The following is a 22068-nucleotide window of genomic DNA, read 5'->3' on the forward strand; positions in this document are numbered from 1 at the left end:
GTTTGGGTCAAATCAGTATAAAGCAAAAATTTTCAACTATTAAATATTGTTGGGGTATAAATAGTTTTTCAGTGTGGTGGTTGTTACAAATTTATCATTCTCTTTCTTCCTCTAATTCCTTCTCAGAACATCCTCTCTGATTATACCTAATTAGACGCTTCTCCTCAGCTTTCCGTACTAGCATTTACAGGTGCTTCTCTATAAGCCCAATCAGATTTTCTAGTTTGTGATGGACCATCCCTTGGCAAGATGCAATTTTCCATCTTCATAACTCCAGCCTTCAAATAAACATGTCTTTAATTATTTGTCTAACTCAAGCTAATACTAAGTTCTCCAGAACAGCGCTGTCCCATAGAGATAAATATGAGCCACAAATGAGAGCCACATATATAATTTGGAATTTTCTAATAGCCACATTAAGGAATGAAAAAGAAAGAGGTGAAAATTGTTTTAATAATATATTTTATTGGGGCATCTGGGAGGCTCAGTTGGTTAAGCATCTGCCTTCAGTGCAGGTCACCATCCCAGGGTGCATCCCAGGGTGCTAGGATCGAGTCCCAGTATGGGCTCTCTGTTCAGGCGGGAGTCGGCTTGTCCCTCTCCCTCTGCCCCCCTCCCCCGCTCATGCACACTGTCTCTTTCAAATAAAGAAATAAAATATTTTTAAAAAGCACTTAAAAATAATATATTTTATTTAACAACTATATCCAAAATATAACAGTTTCATCATAAAGTTGATATAAAAGTTATTGATGATATATTTTACATTCTTTTTTTTTTTTTTTTTTTTTTTGGTCCTCAGTCTTCATATTTTGCACTTACAAAACAGGTCATTCAGACTTGCCACGTGGCGAGGACCCACTGGCCACGTGTGTTGGACAGGATGTAGAATTAGCTTGAGAGGAAATATGCTGTAGTGATGGTTTATCACGTAGTCTTGAAGCTTGATTCTTTAGGAATTCTTGCCTGCAGGATTTGATACAAGCAGCAGTGATATGACCTGGGCCTTTCTTGACACTTGGGCAGGGTTTGTTTTGTTTTGTTTTGTTTTGTTTTGTTTTGTTTTGTTTTGTTTTGTTTTTTCTGGGTGTGTGGGCAGCTGCAAGGAGGTTCAGGCTTGCAGCAGTAAGATCAGGTGTATCCACTGTGGACGAGGAGATGCTCTGAAATGGCTCTCCCAGCCTCACATGTTGGTACGGATCTCACAGATTCAGCCCCTCTTGGAGCTGTGTCCTTCCTCACCACGCATAAGGTGCTTGCTCTCCCTGCAATGGAAAATCTGTGGGCAGTCCATATGAGGATACTTATTTTAAAAATCCTACTCTAAATGCAAGTTGACTTAGATACAGAAGAGAAATGCACACAGATGGGGCTTCGGTTCACAAATTCAATAATTTTAGTGGTGGTTCTTGAAGAGTGGTCCCTGGAGTGGCAGGATCAGCATCACCTGGGATGTTCTAGAAATGCAATCTCTCAGGCCTCACCTCGGACCTATACCATCAGATGCTCTAGGAGAGGGACCCAGCAGCCTGTGTGTTAAAAATCCCTCCGGGGGATCCCAGGGCACGCTAATACTTAAGAACCACGATCATAAGGAAATAGTAAGTTAAAGGCAAAATATGGGGAAGCAGTGAAGGTTTGATGTTTGAATGTTTGAGAAGAGAAAAAAAGAAAACATTATTTTCACTCTTTCAATAAGATTCACCGCAGGATCTATTGACTTGGCCAGCCCTCATAGCGCAATTAAAATTCACTTTCCCAAGCAACCATATGAATAAATTTCACCCACGTAATGTCGGGCGAATGAAACCAAACAGAGAAGAGCATGGATTGTGTACCATTCCATGTATATAAAGTCTGAAAACAGGGACAGCTGATGCTGTCAGAAGTCCGAGTGGTGATTTTTGGAGGGGAGAGGGGGTGGCTGAAAGGGGGGATGAGCAGACCTGCCAGGACACCCCGTATGTGGTGTTTCTTGAGCTCGTGCTGGTTGTACAAGGGTGTTCAATTTGTGATACTCCATCAAGCTGTATACTTCTTGAAATTTGCACTTTTCTTTATGTATCTTTATTTATCTTCAATGAAAAATTGAGAATTCCAGGGTTTTTTTTTTTTCCTCAAAAATCATGAACACCCCTTTTTGGGAAGTGTTCAGTACTAGAAATGGCTTTCACTCATCTGAGCCAGGGGATAAACATAAGCGCGCCCTGAGGGTCTCCTGCATTCTCCGCTCCATGAAGGTCCTTCCCCCACTGCTGGTTCTGCTCAGTGTCATCCTTTTCTCTGCCTGCATCAGACCCTTTTGATTATTTTTTTAGAGATGTATATATTTATTTGGGGGAGGGGCAAAGGGAAAGATTCTCAAGCAGACTCCCTGCTGAGCGCGGAGCCCCACAGGGGCCTCGATCTCATGACCCTGAGATCATGACCTGAGCCATAAACAAGAGTCAGACGCTTAACCGACTGAGCCACCCTGGCGCCCCCAGACCCATCTGATTATTAAGTCATTACAGCAAACTGGCCTCAAGCAGGATCCTTCCAAGAAGATCTGCATTTTTTAAAGTCCCCAAAGAAAAAAGTTTCAAGTCCCAAAAGAATGCCATGCTTCTGTGGGAACAATGAGTGACAGAACTATTATTTTGGAACAGGGGTCCCCTTACATCTCATGACACAGACAGCCATCAGGCCATCAGCTTCAGCTACTGACTCGGTCACCCCGATCAGATGTGTTTTCCTCACCAGTGATGTAGGGAAGAGTAGGAGAGTGTGGGCCTAGCAGAGGGGCAGGGGAAGTGATGCAGTGTTCCAGACAGACCTAGGACTAACCTCAAGATGGCGCTGCTTTCGTAGTGGTGCTTTATCAGGTAACAGGTAGCAGCAGGTCACCGAACAGGATGTGACCACAGACGTGTGTTGGAGGATTATTCAATCCTTACATTGTAGGTCTTTTAGTCTATAACAATAAAGCTACTCCTCATTTTTTCCCACCAATATGACTGTTGGTTATTAAACTGGTCTATCTTTTTTAGAAACTTATCACTCTAGTTCTGTACTGTAATAAGCAGAACTGATGGTCTGCCAGTACACTCTATGACTGCTGCAAATACCTTTAAAATGCCAAAATATTTCCGTGGTGTTTGGCAAACGGTGACTTGACTCCCCTCTTTGCAACTAGACCTCACTACCATCCCGTCATCCGGGACCCCCCAGCAGGCTCGAGGACCCTGCCCCAGTGGGTATGTCCATTCTGATGAGCCGAGTCCAATGCCAGTTCCTGTTTTAGATGTCATCCCAGATTCTCTTATCACGACTTTATCCAAGTGATCCAAACAGTGACTCCTTGATACAGTTGAAGGATCAATGAAAATGAGCTCCGGAGAGTTGAGATGGGGAAAGGAAACCTTACATTTAGGGAAGATTCCATTTGCACATCCCTGTTGAGACTTTGTTCTAAGGTGCAGCAGGGATACCAACTTGAATAGCTCACATTCAAAAATTAAGGGCCCCTGACTGGCTTAGTCAGTGGGGCATACGACTCTTGATCTTGGGGTTGTAGGTTCGAGCTCCACGTTGGGTGTAGAGACTAATTAAAAATAAAATCCTTAAAAAAAAAAAGTAACACAGACATGCACATGTCAGTGTTATGGAGGGAATGCCTTTGTCCTCCCCAAACACAAATGTCCTATGTGGAGCCCCAACCCCCCGTCCGATGGTATTTGGAGATGGGATCTTTGGGGGGTAATTGTGTTTAGAGTGGGGTGGAACCCTCATGATGGGATTAGTGGCCTGTTAAGAAGAGGAAGAAAGAGATCTCAGTCTCTGAATTAACATTTGCACACACACTGATCCATGTGAGGACACAGCAAGAAGGCAGCCCGCTGCAAAGCAGGGAGAGCGCCCCCATCTGAGACGAAATCAGCCAGCACCTTGATCTTGGACGTCTAGCCATGAACAAACACATTTCTGTTGTTTAGGCCGCTCAGTCTATGGTGTTTTGTTATGACAGCCCAAGCAGACTAATACAGTCGGTCGTTACATTAGAAAAATCTATTAAAATGATTTCTAGAACTCATAGTTAAATCTAGTGTAAAACAGTAGTGGATTAAAGTAAATTATTTTATTATTACTTCTTCCTGGAAATAAAAAAGAACACTTTGGGTTAATTCTTAGTATACTTCCCAAGATCCTCATAAAATCACATTTTGCAGTATTTTGTCTTAACACATTTTTCTCAGTTGATGAGGCAAAACATTGCCTTCATCATACAAATGCCTCTGTACACCCCATTTCCTGTAATACCGGATGTCACCTGATTTTTCCCCCACCAGGGACATATCGGAAAATGAAATTGACTGAACTTGTCTTATTCTGCAGGACCAGGCTGTTCCCCTCTTTAACTTTCTCTAAGTTTCTTGGTTCAGTATTTTTCAATCTGTGTACAAGGTTCATGAGGGTGCTGTACATTTGAAATGCCTAAAAAGGTGAGCGGTTTAAAAAATGAATCTAAAAGAATGCCGTACTTCTAAAAGTCGTGTTTGTAAAAGGCACTTTAGAAATGGTTGAAGCTTCCGTACACATTAAAATTAGATAATGAACTTGCGAGAACTACAAAGGAGGTGAAGTCCGGCTCTCACAAGCTCTGCAGAAGCCACACACACCGGGGTCACTGCTGTTGGGAGGAGAGTCAGCGAGGAAGGAAACCACCGCAGCAGCCCCAAGAACTGGGTCATCTGGAAGCAACAGCAGCTCAAGCATTTCCTCTGGAGACTCGGCAACTCCTCAAACACCTGTCCGCTCAAGGAGCATCCAAAACTTACTACTTTCTTTGGCTCTTTCTACTCTTCTAAAGCCACCAAGTGACTCATTATCCTTCTTTGTTCTACCCCATCAGGAGCTTGTGTTTCCTCCCTCCTCTTTCAATGAATCTCTGTCTTTAAACCCCTCTAGGCTTTGAAACTTCATCTGTTTTACCATCAAAAGCTCCAAGACTAATGGATTCCTAAGAGACGAATGGATTCCTCTCAGCATAATCTAATATTAATTCTCTGCTGTCCTATCAGCCCACCGTAAGGTCTGTCGGCCAACCCACAGATGACTGCCCAGAGCCAATCCCTCACCAGTCACCTGTAGCCCACCTTTTAGGATTGCATGGTGCCAAACATGGCAACCATCTTTCCCTAATCAGGTGGCAGACACTTTCCCCGACATTCCCTAATTAAAGGAGGCACAAGAGGGCTATAAATCAGAATAAGGCAGACATCCACATTTTTGCTGCTGTCGCAGAAGACAGGTTAGTGGCTAACTTGGCTGTCTCGGTTTGGAGTCTCCAAAAGCAAAATTCTCAGACGAGGGGAGCTGGGGCTCTATCTCTCTAAGAAGTATAGAGCACATTCAGAATTGTCTCCCAGAGAGGTGAGGAAGCAGGTTGTATCTCCTGAATCCCTTGGGGAGTCTCTAGTTGGGCATTAGCTGCTGGGTCCTTCTAGTTCATCCAAGGAAAAATGCCCTCAGTCAGAGTCTCAGAAAGGAGCCCATCTCCTGGAACCATTTGCTGCGATCTCAGTTGTAGCCCGGGGGATATTGGTGGGGCATTGTCTACTGTAAGGCTTAGCTATAGAGAGATCTAAACGCTGGAGACCTCAGAGGTAGGAGTGGGCTGGGAAGAGGTAAGAGAAAGTAGTGAAGTGAATCCAGCATTGGGGCACCCAATATCACAACAACATAGGGTTATTTAGAATGGCAGGAAATTGGATTAATTTGAACGTCCAATAATAGACACAATGGTAAAAATAGCTTGTGATAGACCCACAGAGTGAACCACTCTGCAGCCATTCCTATTATAGAACTGCACTCAATAGCACAGTGGAACATTGAAGAAAAAAATAACTGAAAAAAGTAAGCACATCCATTTTCTTTTGGATGGGTTTGTGGATCCTTCTAGATAGAAGGAGCAAATAGGTGCTAAGGAGAAATCATCCAGGTCTTTGAAGTTCGCATAAAGTGTGTAATTCCCACAAAAGGTCCAAGTGCTTATCTTAGTCTCTAAACACATGCTTTTACATCACTTGGGAAGAAAGACTTGAGAAAAGACTGCTCCAACAGGGTGAGTTTTGACTCAGTCCATTAGGAATATAGGAAATCCCTATGGCTCTCAGTAGTGTTGGGTCCCTGGCATCCCAGCCACACTCCCCAAGCATCGGGCTAAAAAGAACCTGTGCCCAGAAGTTGAAGCATTTATGAATCTGGAGATAGACCATGTCTACTGCCTCAGCTTCTCCACAAAATAAAATAACTGAGAAGCAGTGGCCAGTCTGTGACTCTGCCCAGAGTTAGGGTCCAGAAAGCCCTCATCATTTCTCCTACAGGGAATGTTCTCTCAAAGACTTTCTGGTATCAGATTGAATTAAAAGCATAAATAAAATACTCCGTGATTTATAGACGAACATTTTAATAGAATTCCAAGTCAGTTTCTACCTAGAACCATAGCTACTTTTCATGCCTGTGGTTCGGTCAGATTTAAAAAAAAAAAAAAAAAAAAAAGGATGTCAAGAAATCCTGCTGTGCAAGGCTTAGCCAGAGAGACGGAGGCAAGATCAGAAAGGAATCGGAAGGACGGAGGTCAAGGATAGCAGGTCCCAGACAACCTGGAAACAAGAGCAGATTTGCCTTTGTTTACATTGCCAAGGGGGAAAAATTAACTTGATGGAAAAGGGTAATTAAGCATTTCTTTTTCCATCATGGTCCAGCCTGGCTCCATATCCAGCTGTTCTATTAGACGTTGTGATGATTCTCCGTCGAGTCACAGAGTTAATGATGGCCTGTGTGGCATCAATGTCACACGGCGCTACTTCCCCCACCATTAACCTTTATTTTATTAATAGACAGTAAAAATCTCAGAGTGAAGAGAGCCCAACTCAGGTAGGCAGATAATGAGGGAAGCCTGAACGTTTACAGAGAAGTGCTGTCAGAACAAAGAGATGATTTGAACAAATCAGCAGATTAGCCTCGAAAGGTACTTAGATTAGCTGGCTCAACACCCCCAGTTCCTAGGTGTAGAAGCTGAGATCACGTAAGGTGAATGGGTTTTCCTAGAGTTACCAAGCTTGTCGTCGTAAATCTAGAATCACAACCCCAAGCCAGTGTCCCTCCGTCATGATTGATCTTCTTATTTGCTTGTATTTTCAACAACAACCCGCAGCAAAATAACACCTCCAAGGTTGGAATTAGCTGGTTTACACGAGTTACTGTTTGGCATCTGGGGTGTGTTTTCTAATAAAAATAAAGTTAGTGGTACATGATGGTAGTTTTCCCAGCCCTGCCTCAGAGACTGGTAGTACCCGCATTCCATAACTCTGGGAATAATCGGCCCCCTTTTAATGGGGGTTAATGATTGCATAATGAAGACAAATGACCCACCATAGCTCAGTCTGGCCTCCCAATACTCAGGGCACTGTCCTGTCCTACGGACCTGGTTACTTTTCAGGTAAATATAGATCAGCCTTGCATGTCCGGCTGCACTGGGACCGAGCATAGTTGAGATCATTGGCATCTGAATACCCTGGGAATGTATTGCAGGATACATTTTTCCTATAGAGGAATAGTCACCGCAAAGCTTCGATGAGACCATAATCGGCTGTGGAGACGCTAGTTTATTGTGGATAAACACACTGTTCAGATGGAGGAAAACCTACTTTATCCTAATTGCTTCACATAATAAACCAGCGATTCAAATGAGCAGGCCAGGATAAATGTTTTGCTTGGTATAATCCAATCAGTTTCCAAGAATCAGAGGAACTCCAGCAGACTCACGTAGGAATGTTTACACGCTACAAAGCAAATATTTCAGGCATAGGAGTTTGTATATAGCATTTATTTTGTCCAGACCCCTTGGAACTTTTACACCAAAATGACCTCCTACCGCAACTCTAAATAGCAGTCAGGGATTACCTGTCTTCCCGGACAGATTTTGTACATCTCTCGACTTGAAAATGTTTTCAAAGACAGTTAATCATCCATTCGATCTTATACTTTACAGTCATTTCAAATTTTGGTGCCAAATGTTGTTTACCAGCTGGATTGTCCTCTTCTTTTGTTAAACCCATCTGTATATGTTTTTGGTAACTTCCTCAAGTCAAATCTACCTTAAGAATTCAAGAAGTGCTGGCATGGATGAATTCATGGAGCGGGCATCAAATTCTGTAGCTGACTGTCAATTACTATCCTAAGAACCTTTTGTAAAACGGCAGTGTCCCTGGCATTAACGTATCAATTTCTCTAGTTACTTTTAATCTTGTCAGGGTCATGGGTCCCTGTGAAAATAAGACGGAAGCGATCTCCTTCTAAGAAAGTGAACACGACAATCTATGTACACGTTTTGCATATCGATTTATACCTCTAGAGTATATTCAAGAGTTAAGAACTAAGTTCTTTTTTTTTTTTTTTAAGATTTTATTTTGTTTATTTGACAGAGACAGCCAGCGAGAGAGGGAACACAAGCAGGGGGAGTGGGAGAGGAAGAAGCAGGCTCCTAGCAGAGGAGCCCGATGTGGGGCTCGATCCCAGAACACCAGGATCACGCCCTGAGCCAAAGGCAGATGCTTACCGACTGCACCACCCAGGCACTCCAAGAACTAAGTTCTTAATTAAGGTTAAGAACTTTTGTTGAGGGGACATTTTCAAAAGGGATAGCACTTATTTCGATTTACAGTTTAGATGTTTATTAAAAATGCAGTAGTTTCATCACTTGTCATCACATTGTCAATCTTGACATGTACTATTCTGTATAGACATGTGTAATTGACTACATTAAAAATGACCTGCTTTTTAGAATTTCTGTTTTATGTTTTTTAAAATTTTCACTATTCTTTTAAACTTTTTCAACTTCCTAAATGACGAATTTTTTTTCATGTAGGGAGGTATTTCTTTTTTATTCTTGCTAATCTTAAAAGATAATCTATCTTTAGAGCTTTGGCTGGAACATTGGGCTTCATATTTGCATTTGAAAAAATTTTCTAATAGAACATTCACCTTAAAGATTTTGAAAGTCACAAGCTACGTATAAAGTTAATTCCAGTGCTCTGCTATTAAACTAACATTGGCTGAATCTCAGAATTAGGTGATAACTCCACATTTTTTGAACATTACCAAATGATAATTTTTAGAATTAAATAAACTATGAATCCAAGGTGCTGCAAGAATTGCGTATATACAACTACATTTTTCACAGTGGTTTATAGAACTTCCCTAGAAATAATAAGCTCTTTTGGTGGCTTTAGATACTCGGTATGTTTTCTTTCTTTCTTATTATGAATAATGACTTTGTGTACATATACAGTGCAACTTCCTTTACCTCCTAGTTGGAAAAGCTCCACTGTCATTTCAAACCCGCAACTAAGTCTAACATAATAAGATCTATGATTTAGGGGCGCCTGGGTGGCGCAGTCGTTAAGCATCTGCCTTTGGCTCAGGGCGTGATCCCAGCGTTCTGGGATCGAGCCCCACATCAGGCTCCTCCGCTGGGAGACTGCTTCTTCCTCTCCCACTCCCCCTGCTTGTATTCCCTCTCTCGCTGGCTGTCTCTATCTCTGTCGAATAAATAAAAAATAAAATCTTTTTTAAAAAAAAGATCTATGATTTAAAACATTCAGGACCATATCCAGTCTTGCCAAAGTTCATGTGCCTAGGAATTCAAAGAGCCCTTTGAAAAGAGAAACTTCAGTGTAAACAATCCCATAGCCATGTAGTCGTGTGTAGATGCTGTCATGAGCTTACACCTTTTATCCTGTTTTATTGCTGTGTGTGAAGGTGGAACTATTTCAAATACAAAACAAAGTAACGTGTGGGTTTGGTGATGGGTCAGGTTGATAGGAAATCCTTGCCATCCCATCAAGACGTGTATTCGTGTCCACATGGAGTATACTCAAACATTGTATTTCTAGGATATATAGTCTTTTATATATTTTATTTCTAAAATTAGGACGCATTCTTAAATTAATAGTGTGTTACAGCGCATTTGGTAGCATTTTTTCCCCTGCCTATACAAAATAATAGTGAAAATAATAATTGATGGTGTCTTGGATTCAGTGAAACATATTATGTACACATTAGAGCACATAAGATCAGAAGGCACCTTAGCAATGTTAAAACAACTCTCCACGGAAATTGAAACTGAAGGGTCAATTCATTTGCTAGAGAGACAGATTTTGGTGACAGTCCAGAGATTAATTTTTCAAATTCTTTCACCCATCTCATGTAAATCATTAGACCATAAGCCCATAAACTCAATGTAAGTCACTTTTTAAAAGACATTTCTTATGTAATATTTGATGCATGAAACATAATGTTTATGTAAATTATAAAGCATAATGAATTATTGTTGAGTGTAAACAAACACATCTTAACTACATGCAAAATCTTGGATAATCTTAAAACTTTAATGTTGAGAGAAATGAGTACTGCCCAAGCCTACATATCAAAAGATGCCATTTTCTATAAATAAGTAAAATTTTCAAAATTAAAATTTAGCTTGATTCATAGAGTTCCTTTTTAAAATCATTGTTCACTTTCAGTGTTAATGTGGAAAAATGTATTCAAGGTTTGTTTTTCTTTTAATCCACATGTTAGAGCCAAAATTAAAAAGGCATGTTTTAATGGGAACTGGTCTAAAACAATTTGACTAGAGTGAGAGAACAGTTTGGAAAATGTGTCTATGCTCAGTTTTGTTTCCAAATTTGGACTTTGAAACTTATTGTCAGTCTCAGAAAGAAATAAGAAGCTATGCAGATAATTAAACATTTGCCTTGGGGGAATTATTTGCAGTTAATTAAAATCATACACTTTGGGTGTATACTTGCTTCACTGGTTATTAAATTTGAATCATATATTAACTACCCAGGTTTCTCACTTGTCCATCAAATGTTGCTTGTGGCAGCTTCAAGAAACAAACATTCTCATAATACTCCAAACTGCATTGTTTAAAACGATCTCCTAGTGTGGGGAGGGAGAGAGGGAAAAGGAATAAGGAAACAAAGAAAGAAAAAATAATTTGAGACTCTGTCTGATTCAGTTCTGATCAGAGTTACAACTCAGTGGAGCCACGCAAACTCGGTAGAGAACCCACTCGTAAGTAATAGGGGTCTTAGTCTGCCATCCCCGGTTTATTCCATGGCCATATGCACACAAGATTAGCTCGTGGCTTTTAGATATCTTTAGATTACCGGTCTTTTAGCTGCATGAAAAATATCCCGTAGATTGTAACCTCTATGAGGGCAGAGTCAATTTCTTTTGACTCCCCAACCTCAAGAAGCGTCTGCCATAGAGTTGGCCCTTAATAAATACTTTTGGAATGAAAGAAAGGCCCATTCTCTGTCTTCCCACTGATCCACCCATGTGCTCTTTACAATGGCTTTCTAAAGAGCCTACAGAGGGGCCTCGAACATCCAACAAGGAATCCTGTGTAGTCTTGCAAGAGTCCATAGTCATTGAAACCTACTTGGCCATGTTATTTCCTGTAAGTATATCGTATAACAAAAAAAACATGAACTTATGCTGATTTCGCATTTAAATGTGCCATACGAGGGAGAGGATGAAATCGCACAGAACAGAAGGTTTGCATTCCCCTTTGCTATTGTTCTTCTGGTAGTGTTCCGCAGGAAGATGAACTTAATTACAGCTGGATTTCAAAGCTCTACATCTGGCTTTTTCAAGGACTCAAGGCTCCCATATATGAACAATTGCAGTAATGGAAGCATTAAGAACATTAAAATTGATATTCCTTTAATCTCCTCTATTTTGCCTTCCTTTCATATCCTTTTGCACAATTCCCCCAAAGACTTTCACTAATGCATAAAGCCTGCTTATATTTTTTCTTTGCTGCAAAAAGATGACCCAACCAAATTTCTATCATCCTTACCTTTGTAAACTTTGTACAAGACCTTTTCTGCAGTACTTTAGGAATAGCTTATTTATTGATGAAAATATTTAAGTATTTAAGGGTATTTTTAAAAAATAATAAATTCCATGCCCCCAAAGATATATATATATATCATGACAATGCTGGAAGCTGCTTTGTTTCCCATTAAAAATGCTGACTAGAGGTTTTGCTTGTTTGTTGTGGCAGATTCTGCAAAGGACGACAACATTACAAAAGACAGTGAGGTGACAGATCATTCTGTGTGTGACCAAGATCGTCCTAATGGTAAGCTGTGAGGTCCTTTTGTATTTGTTTTTTTCTGCTGAGAACCATTACACTTTAAAGAAACGGATGTTAGTTTTTCTGGGAAAAAAAATGGAATCTGGTCATATTTTATTAGCTATGCATATCAAGTGATTGGTCGCTGACAAGTTTAGAAGGGGAATTTGCTCTCCACAATCCTCATCACTCACTATTTTTGTGCCAGGCTGACTTTATTTATTTTTGTTACCTGCCTAAACTCTACAGGCATTGAGTTTGCAACTACAGAAATGAAGTTATGATAACAATGAGAGAAATGTGGCATATAGACAATAGAGCTAGGTGACTAAATCGACATATCCTTGGAATACCAAGAAGAGAGACTAGAACAAACAGAAATGAAACAATCGTTAGAAAAATAGTTTTCCTAATGTGAACCAATTCCTCCATCCAAAACACAAGAGTACACATATTTATAGACGAAGGTACTGAAAACTCAAATAGGAACAGAAACCTACAAAGCCTCATGGAATTTCTGAAGATCGGTGATAAAGAAAGGCTTATCAAGCATATAGGAAAGTAAAAATCAAGTAACAAACAAAATCACCAAAATCGGATTAGCCTTAGCTTCCTTTTCTCTTCCACAGTTTTAAATACTAGATGAAATGGAGTAACATTTCCATGGCTCTAAAGGACACAGTTTCTATATTTAGTGAAGTTATTACTCATGCATGAAGTCAGGAGTAATATTTTCTCAGGAATACATAGATTAAGAAAACATGCCACCCAAGTATCCTTTCTGAATAAATTAACAGAAATCCTGTGCAAAAACAATAAATATAGAAGGGAAGGAAAAAGTCAAGACTGAGAAAGGCACACTTGGAAAGGAGTATGTGATAAGAGACTCATTAAATGTATGAAAATGTTGAAATAATTGCTTCAAAATTAGTATCAGAATATCTTAATTAAATGTTTGCTTTTATCTTTGAAAATTATAGTATATGTTGTTTTAAAATGAGAAAGATAGGGGCGCCTGGGTGGCACAGCGGTTAAGCGTCTGCCTTCGGCTCAGGGCGTGATCCCGGCGTTATGGGATCAAGCCCCACATCAGGCTCCTCTGCTAGGAGCCTGCTTCTTCCTCTCCCACTCCCCCTGCTTGTGTTCCCTCTCTCGCTGGCTGTCTCTCTCTGTCAAATAAATAAATAAAATCTTTTAAAAAAAAAAATAAATAAATAAATAAAATGAGAAAGATAAAGGGGAGACTAATGCTTTCAGGAATGAAAGTCTAAATAACTTTGACCATTACTCTCCTTGAAGATAAGTAGAAAAACTACACCAAAAACAAAACCAAAAAATTATGGAGTCTGTTTAAAGGCATCAGAGACCTACCAAGGTAGTGAAGAACTGTCAGGCTAGGTTCTGGGAGAAAACAGATATCCAGAGATGTGAATTCAGAACTTGAAGTTGTTTTTATCTTAAGTCATTTGCTGATTCTACGAAAGGTATCTGGAGTCCCATTGCTACAAAGGGCAAGGGACCATGGTAAACCCCCTGGTTTTTGTGTTGAAAGCCTAAAGATATGTATCCTAGCAGAAAGAATGAACCAGCAGGAGACCAGTTTTCTGAAAGACTGCTGCCCAGCTTTGAATCATCTCAATCCTCAAATTAAATTAAGATCAACACAGATTGCTAGTCCCTACTGGCACCTGAGAAAAACAAATGTAAAACATTTACTAGATTAAAAAAGAGTGTTGTAGGTTTCGAACCATTTACAAAAACAAGTTTTTAAACATAATTGCCAGCATGTCCAGCACACACATACAGAAAAATAGCCAGAAAAAAATGAAACAAGGTAACATAAAAAACAGTCAAGAGAAACAGGCCATTTGGGCTGAAAATACTAGAGTTATAAAGTATAAAATAATTTTGCTGACCATTATAGGGGGATAAGACAAGATTGCAAAATTTAGCTGAGAACTGGAAATTCAAAACAAAACAACACAAAAGAAAAAGAAAAGAAAGGGGCACCTGGGTGGCTCAGTCAGTTAAGCATCTGCCTTTGGCTCAGGTCATGATCCCAGGGTCCTAGGATCAAGCCCTGAGTCAGGTTCCCTGCTCAGCAAGGAATCTGCTTCTCCCTCTCCCTCTGCCCCTCCCTCCCAACTCATGCTCTGTCTCTCTCAAATAAATAAATAAAATCTTTTTTAAAAAAGGAAGAAAAGGAAAGAAAAGAAAAGAAAAGAGAAAAGGAAAGAAAGAAAGAAAGAAAGAAAGAAAGAAAGAAAGAAAGAAAGAAAGAAAGAAAGAAAGAAATCTAGAAGTGAAAGACACCATAACTGAAATGAAGAATTCAAAGAACAGATTCATGATTTGACTGCATATTAGGCACAGATAAAAGAGAATTTGCACTCTGGAAGTTAGGTCAGAAGAATATACCCAAAATAAAAATAGTAGAGAGAAAAAAAAAAAAAGGATGACAAACACTAAAGAAAGGGAACAAAGATAGAGGATAAAATGATAAGTCTATCACAAATATAATTGGAATCCCAGACAGAAAGGAGAGAGGGAATTGGGCAGAAACAATATTTCAGGAAATTATGCTGAGAAATGGCCTACACCGATGAAGGATATCAGGCCACATGTTCCAAAAGCCCTTTGAACTCCAAGCAAGATAAATCCACAAGTAGGCCCGTCATTGTACAACTACTGAAAATCAAAGATAAACAGAACTTCTAAAAAGCATAAACAGTTAGACTGATAGCTGACTTTTAATAGATACAATGGAAATAATAAGACAGTAAACAGAATAGCTGCCACCAAGAATTCTAAACTCAAGGAAAATGTGTGTTTCAAGAGTAAAAGTTAATCAAGGATATTTCAGGCCAAAGAAAGAAAAGAAAACAGAAGTTCACCAACAGAGAATTTTGCTGTTCTTCGAGTAGAAGGACAAAGATGAAAGAAAAGAACTAAAAGCAAGGTAAATGGTAATTATTCAGTAAGTCTAAATGAATACTGGTGATACCAATTCTTGACAAGCAGCAGAAAAGTATGACCAAAAGAGAAGAGTAATCCTTTAATATAAATCAATTCAGAAATGGTACAGATAGTGTAATTAATATGAAAGGCCATGTTAAAACTTATAATTGTATTCATATTTTCTGAGAGCTAAAAGAGAGATTGTCCACATTAATTAGAGACATTAAAGATATAAAATGACCCAAATTGAATTTCTAGAGATGAAAAACTGCATGTCTGAGATGAAAATTACACTTGATGGGAATAATGGCAGATTAGTCACTGCAGAAGAAAAATTGGTGAATTTGAAGATGGGGCAATAGCAACTATCCAAATGGAAACACAGAGAGAATCAATGATTGAAAACAATGAAAAGCTCATCCGTGAGCTATGGAAGAATGTTAAAGGTAATTCCAAGTCCAATATACATAAATTGAAATCTCTGAAGGCAAAGCATGGGAAGGGGAGACAGAAAAAATATTTGAAGTAAAAATAATTGAAAATTTTCAAAACTTTGATGAAAACTGTGAACCCAAATACCCAAGAAGTTCTATGACCCTGAAGCACAGGAAACATAAATGAAATTATAACTAAGCACATCATCATCAGCTTGCTCAACACCAGTGATAAACAGAAAAATTTCAAAAACAATCACAAGGTGCATACAGAGGAATAGATATAAAGAGGAAGCAGAAGTCTCATTGGAAACTACAAACTAAAATTACAGGCTCAAACACGGATGATCCTTACAAGCCCAACATTAAATTGAAGAAGGTACAGAAGCATATATATTGTACAGTCTCATTTATATCAAGTTCGAAAAGCAGGAAAAGATAACAATACTATTTAGAAAAACATGCGTGAGTTGGGGAAATGATAAAGAAAATCTAGGTAGTGATTACTCTGAGTTAGGGTGCTGATTAAATTTTGGTGATCAGGGAGAAGGTTCTGATTGGTCCATGAGCTGGGCTTCTGGACTGGATGGATATCTAGTTTCTATAACTGTAAGGATATATAGTTTCTCTATTTGCGTTTGGTTATTTTACTGAATTTTCTATATTGTTTGTGCACTTTCCTATATTTGGTTGCATTTTCAGAGAATCATTAAAAGAGGAAGGAAGAAAGGGAGAAAAGGAGGGAGAGAAAAGGAAGGAAGTATCAATGTCAGAGTTTACAAAGCGAAGATTATGGTGGGGAGCAGGGAGGGACGCACAAAATGCTGATTTCAATAAAGGCAGTCAAAAACGAAAAATGCTGCTCTGTATAGATGTATAGATTCTGACAATATAAGTCAGGGCTAAGAATACCTTTGAAAGATTTAATGATAATCACAAATAGGATTAAATCACAATAGAATTAAAGGAAGAGATCTTACTCTCTCAACTTCATGGTATGTTTCATACCACACATGAGTATATTCAATAATGCAAATAATAAAAAAAAATAAGTAGCAGTGTAACAAAAGCACAATATATCAAACAACAGAAACACGGGCAAGTAGTTATGACAGGAAATGTATTTAGGTTAAGTTAGTAAGTGTAAAAGCCAGTTGGGTTGAATTAATTTTTTAAAAATAGTAAAGGTTTAAAAAATATAAAGTCAGGGGGTGCCTGGGTGGCTCAGTCGGTTAAGCATCTGCCTTCCAATCAGGTCATGATCCCAGGAGCCTGGGATCAAGCCCCACATTGGGCCCCGGCTGCTTCTCCCTCTGCCTGTTGCTCCCCCTACTTGTGCTCACTGTCTCTCTGTCAAATAAATAAATAAAATCTTTAAAATTAATTAACTAATTAAATTAAAATTAAAAATATAAAGTCAGGATAGGTATATTTGGGAAATGAACATCAGAAGAAAACATGAGAAACTACTTTAAAATCTATCCAGTTAGAATTCTAGCAAAAAGTCTTAAGCAAGAAAGAATTGGTCATTTTATATCAATAAAAATTTAAATTCCTAATTTAATATAATAATGATGGGTTTTTATGTGCCAGATGATACAATATGAATAAAATCCAATTGGAAACTCAATGGGGAATTCACAGATATCATATTTTCAATTGATGACAGAATAAATAGACTTAAAATAATGTGGAATCTTTGAAAAATGTGATTAACAGTATAGTCCTACTGTAGGAATAGGCAAGTCAATCAGTGAAACAGAATAAAAGAGTTTAGACTTGGACCAAAGTAGATCTGGGATTTAGCACATCTTCAGGCTGACATTTCAAAAACGGATGACTCCATAAATGGCATTAAGACAACTGGTTGGCCATTTGGAAAAATAACCTGAATCCCAACCTCATTCCTTACACCAACTTAAATTATGGGAGGAGCAAAGATGAAATGTAAAAATGAAACTAAAAATACCAGGCTAAAAGAACAAAAGCACGATTTTTTTTAAATTTTGAAATAAGAACTGTTTTTTTAATTGTAGTAAAAACGCAGAAACACATGATTGTATACATATGTTATAAAAAGGCATACGTATATATATATATATATATCTGCAATATGTGTGTGCATGTGTCAATATATGTCATAAAAGAGAGAAATGGCTAAATCTGAATGCACACATTTTGACTTGATAAAGATTATAATCAAATTCTAAGAAAAACTACAGGGAAAAGTACCCGCAGACTAAATGACAAAGAATCAATTTTCTTAAAGAAGAAAAAGACCTCATAAATCAATAAGGAAAAAAAAATAAGAGGAAAATGGACAAAGGACTCAATTATCATTTGCAAAAGAAAAATCCGGATGCCTGGGTGGCTCAGTTGGTTAATTGTCTGCCTTCAACTCAGGTCATGATCCCAGGGTCCTAGGATCAAGTCCTGCATTGGGCTCTTTGCTCAGCAGGGAGCCTGCTTCTCCTCTCTCCCTCTCTGACAAATAAATAAATAAAATCTTTTTGAAAAGAAGAAATACAGTCATAAATATGAAGAGATGACCTATATCTCTGTTTCTTAAAGAAATGCAAATAAAACATGATTTCAGTGTCTTCTCCTTTTGCATATCAGATAAGTTTAAGTAGGACTGATAATACACAGCACGGGTGGGAGTAGGGTATCCAGTCATGCTCACATAGCATCGGTAGGAGACCAAAAGACATAATCTCCTCATCAGCAATTTCAACAAAATCTAATAAAAAGTTAAGTGTTCGTGCTTTTATCCAAGAATTGTGCTTTAGGAATTTGTCTTAAAGTAACACCCACCAAGAGTAGGGAGACATGTATTTACAAAAATCTTCATTGCAATACTAAGTTTAATGGGAAAAAGAAAAAAAGAGACATCCAAAATTTTGTCTTTTAAAAATAAAACTTCTGAAGAAATTTTAATGACAGTGTAAGATGCTTATAAAAATATGAACTAAAAAAGCAAGAATCAAAGTGTAAATTCATTTTGATCCCAAGATATATTTATATATTTCCGTGTGTGTGTGTGTATGTGTATTGAGCCACATACACAAAGACTCACACACACACATATATATACAGATACATATATTTGTATGCATTTACAAATGTGTATCTACATAGATATGTACACACGAGAAAGATAGCAGTTTACAACATTAACAGTAGCAGTTATAAAATTATTATAGCCATAAATTATAGTTATAAAGTTATTCATAATTCTCAATACTTACATGTATTTTTCAGTGTTTCTAGAAGGAAACTAAAATTCTTGTTACTGCAAGAAAAAATAATTTTAGAAATAATTTACATTAGGTAGTAAGTTTTTCGGCCCCAGGAAAAAAAATGAAGGGTGTCCAGAAGATAATCAAACTCACACTAATGTAGGTTTATTTTTTGCTTTTAAACTGGGGTTATTTTGAGATATGGCAAACATAAAATTTTGAATATTAGCAGCAATCAAGGTTTAAGTTTAACAAAAGGACACAATTTCCATTGTCTTTAAGATAAGCATCAAAGAAACAAAGTCTTTGTTCTTATGGAGTTGAGCATATAATAATGTGCAAACAATAAAACTATACTTTTGTTACTATTGTTCAAAACCGTTCCATTTACAGAGTGCATTTAGGTTTATCCTCTAGAAATGTTTAGCTCCAGACTGATGGCCCCAGACCAATTTTTATGCAAATTATTTAAAGCATTAGCTTGAGCCAAACTTAATTACCAGGGCTCCAAGAAATAATCAAATGATCTATTTCTAAAGAAAAGTGAATGGATTTTTGGATTATCTGTTCTAATAGTCCCCTCCCATCAGCATGGATGATTGAGTTCACTGTATAAAAATATATATATAAACTGTGGGACCCTTTATGTTCCTTTGTGTCCTCTGCCAGGAGGGATTAGGGCAGAGGACAGTGGGTGGAATTCAACTAGACTGAATGTGGAGAGGCAAACATAAAGCTTGCCCCCATGGGGTCAAGAAAGCAAGATGGAATGTGGAATGTCTGAGTGCACTGCAGAGAAAGGCAGAAGGGCTGGAGACCCCTGGAGTCATCATTAACACACAGCAGGCCTGGGTGGTGGGCAAGGAGCTCACACACGTACCTCCTCTTTGTGTAAGATGCCCAGTCCTGCCTTGGCTCAGGAGTGCGCAAATATGATTATTCTTGGATTTCAAAGCTGTGCACCTCATTTCTTTCCCCAATTTTTACTGACTTTATTTCAGAAAAAATAGAAAGAAGAAAATATATGTATTTCTATTTCAAGAAAAGATTGTCAAAATGTATAAAGCACACAGGTTGAAACAGATCAAGAGTGGGGGCAAGTGAAAAGGCAAGGGGGGAGAGATACTCCACAAGAATTTTGCAATGCCCTCCCATCCCCAAAGTGAAGTGCCAGGCCTTAGGAGTCAAAGAGAAAATCTCCAGTATTCATCATGAGCCTTAGACTACCACCTCAGGAAGTCCCCCCTTACCAGCAGGGGCCCCAGGCCCTGTTGAATCGTGGTCTTCCTAGCCCTGATTGAATTCCTCTGAAGATTTATCAAATGGGGCACTGAGACTGGGGACACACAGGAATACAGAATGGCTGCTTCTATTTTCTGAATGTTCTACTCTTTGCCTTCATTGTGCAGACAAAGCCAGACTGCAGATGACAAGTCTAGGGTCCCAGCAGTCACCCAGGAGTTGGTGGGTGGTTGGTTCCCCATCTCAACAGTGATAGAGAATGAGGCTCACTCAAACAGTGAATGTCCTCTCTCAATGTCATCCACCCAATAAACAAACATTGCTGGTAACTAGAAACTCCACCAGGAGACAGATCCTCATATAATGCCAAAGACAGAGGGAATCTAAGATATTATCTAGTTCTACAGCCTTAAAAATAAATAGATAAGGAACCTGAAGCCCACAGAGTTTGTGATTTGCCTAAAGCTTCAAGTTCTTCTTTCAGGGTACTTTGCAATAAATACAGTCTACAGAGTGCTTAGCAGCCTAAGGCACTTACCTTGTTGCTAAAGGATGCAATAGAAAGTAAGTTACAGTCCCTAATTATTATTTGCAGACATTGATGAGTACTATAATGGGCAGCCAATCAAATAGACATTTATTGATCACTCCTTATTAGTAGGTGCTGGAAGGGGAAATATGAATAAAGCACAGTTTTTGTGTTCACGATGCTCATAGCCTAGTAAGACAGACAAACAGATACAACTATAATATAGTTGTAATAAGACAAATAATAAATAGATAACTGAGCAAAGGAACTCAATAAGCAAAAAGGTGAAAATGATTGATGCTGCCTAGTGATTCAGAGGAAGTTATAAAGAGGTAAATTGATGACTTAGTTCTGAAAGATAAGGGGGAAAGGAGGAAAGTTAGGAATATTTCAACCAGTGAGAACACATGTTAAATGGACACAAAGGCAAAAAATAATGTGTTTAGAAAATGGCGAGTAGGTTGGGAAATAGAATGGAAAGGTAGATGATCTGGCCAAAAGACAAAAAAGAGGAATATTCAAGAAAAAAGAGCTACTCAACAGCTGAATTTCTCAAGTGTTTGTGTGTGTGTGTGTGTGTGTGTGTGTGTGTGTGTGTGTTCAAGTAGAATAGACCTTGAGCAAAAATAACTGGATTTAGCTGGACACAAACACCTTTTAGTTACAAATTTTTCTTCTACGATATCACTGAAAGCCTTTTTCTCTGTTTTCTAAATTGTTTTATTATAATTATTAAATTATACAATATGCATTTGTTGTAAATTATAAAATGCAGGGTTGCAAAATAAAAATCCTGTACATTACAATCCCACCTACCATTCAAAGATAATCAGTGTTAACATATGAGATAAAGCCTTCCAGTTTTTGTCCCCCCAAATTAAATATGTATAAGGGCACATGTGATGAGTACATAGTTACAAAAATGAAATCATAGTCTATGTTCTACAATCTTTGAAAACCTCATAATATGTTTTAATGCTTGCTATCACAAAAAAATACAGCTCCTTAAATTAGAAATTCTATTGCTATTTTCTGTTCTCTGCATCTATCATCTTTTCGTGTTTTATTTTGCTCCCTAACTTTTGCCTTCTCAGTGAATTTTAATTCAAAAGTTTGATTTCTAAAACATTAATTTATGACTAGTGTTTATTCTCTTTCATGACATCCGTCGCTATGTTTATATTGTCATTGTGTTTTTAGACTTATAGATTTTTCTGATTGTCTCAGACAATTTCCTCTTCATTTAATCCATCTTTTCATTTCCTTATTCATCAGTTCTTAGAGTTCATTGCAAACACAAAAACACTGTGTGTGTTTTTGTTTTTCTGAATATATCTTCTACGAAAATATTTTTCCCTTACTATAGTTCCCCTCTTTTATTATATTTCATTTTTAAGCCTCCTGTTTGCTTGAGTAGCTAGTTATCAAAGCAAGATTATTGCCAGGAAATAAATGGAGAAATCCCCTTCACTTTTT

At 38.2% G+C, this 22068-nt stretch overlaps 1 protein-coding gene across 2 annotated transcripts in view; it reads left to right on the forward strand.

The window, feature by feature from the left end:
• The window catches only part of MACROD2 (mono-ADP ribosylhydrolase 2), a 1878458-nt gene that overhangs the window by 1793000 nt on the left and 63390 nt on the right, over window positions 1-22068 (forward strand). For both annotated transcript variants that reach the window (XM_087853758.1, XM_045805705.2), the window contains exon 14: window positions 12119-12196. In XM_087853758.1, coding sequence (XP_087709884.1) covers window positions 12119-12196 — 78 coding nt within the window. The remainder of the gene's footprint in view (window positions 1-12118; window positions 12197-22068) is intronic.

Source organism: Ursus americanus, chromosome 22 (genome assembly GCF_024610735.1).
Source record: "Ursus americanus isolate L20-20 chromosome 22, mUrsAme1.1.p, whole genome shotgun sequence".
In the NCBI taxonomy this organism is placed as follows: domain Eukaryota; kingdom Metazoa; phylum Chordata; class Mammalia; order Carnivora; family Ursidae; genus Ursus; species Ursus americanus.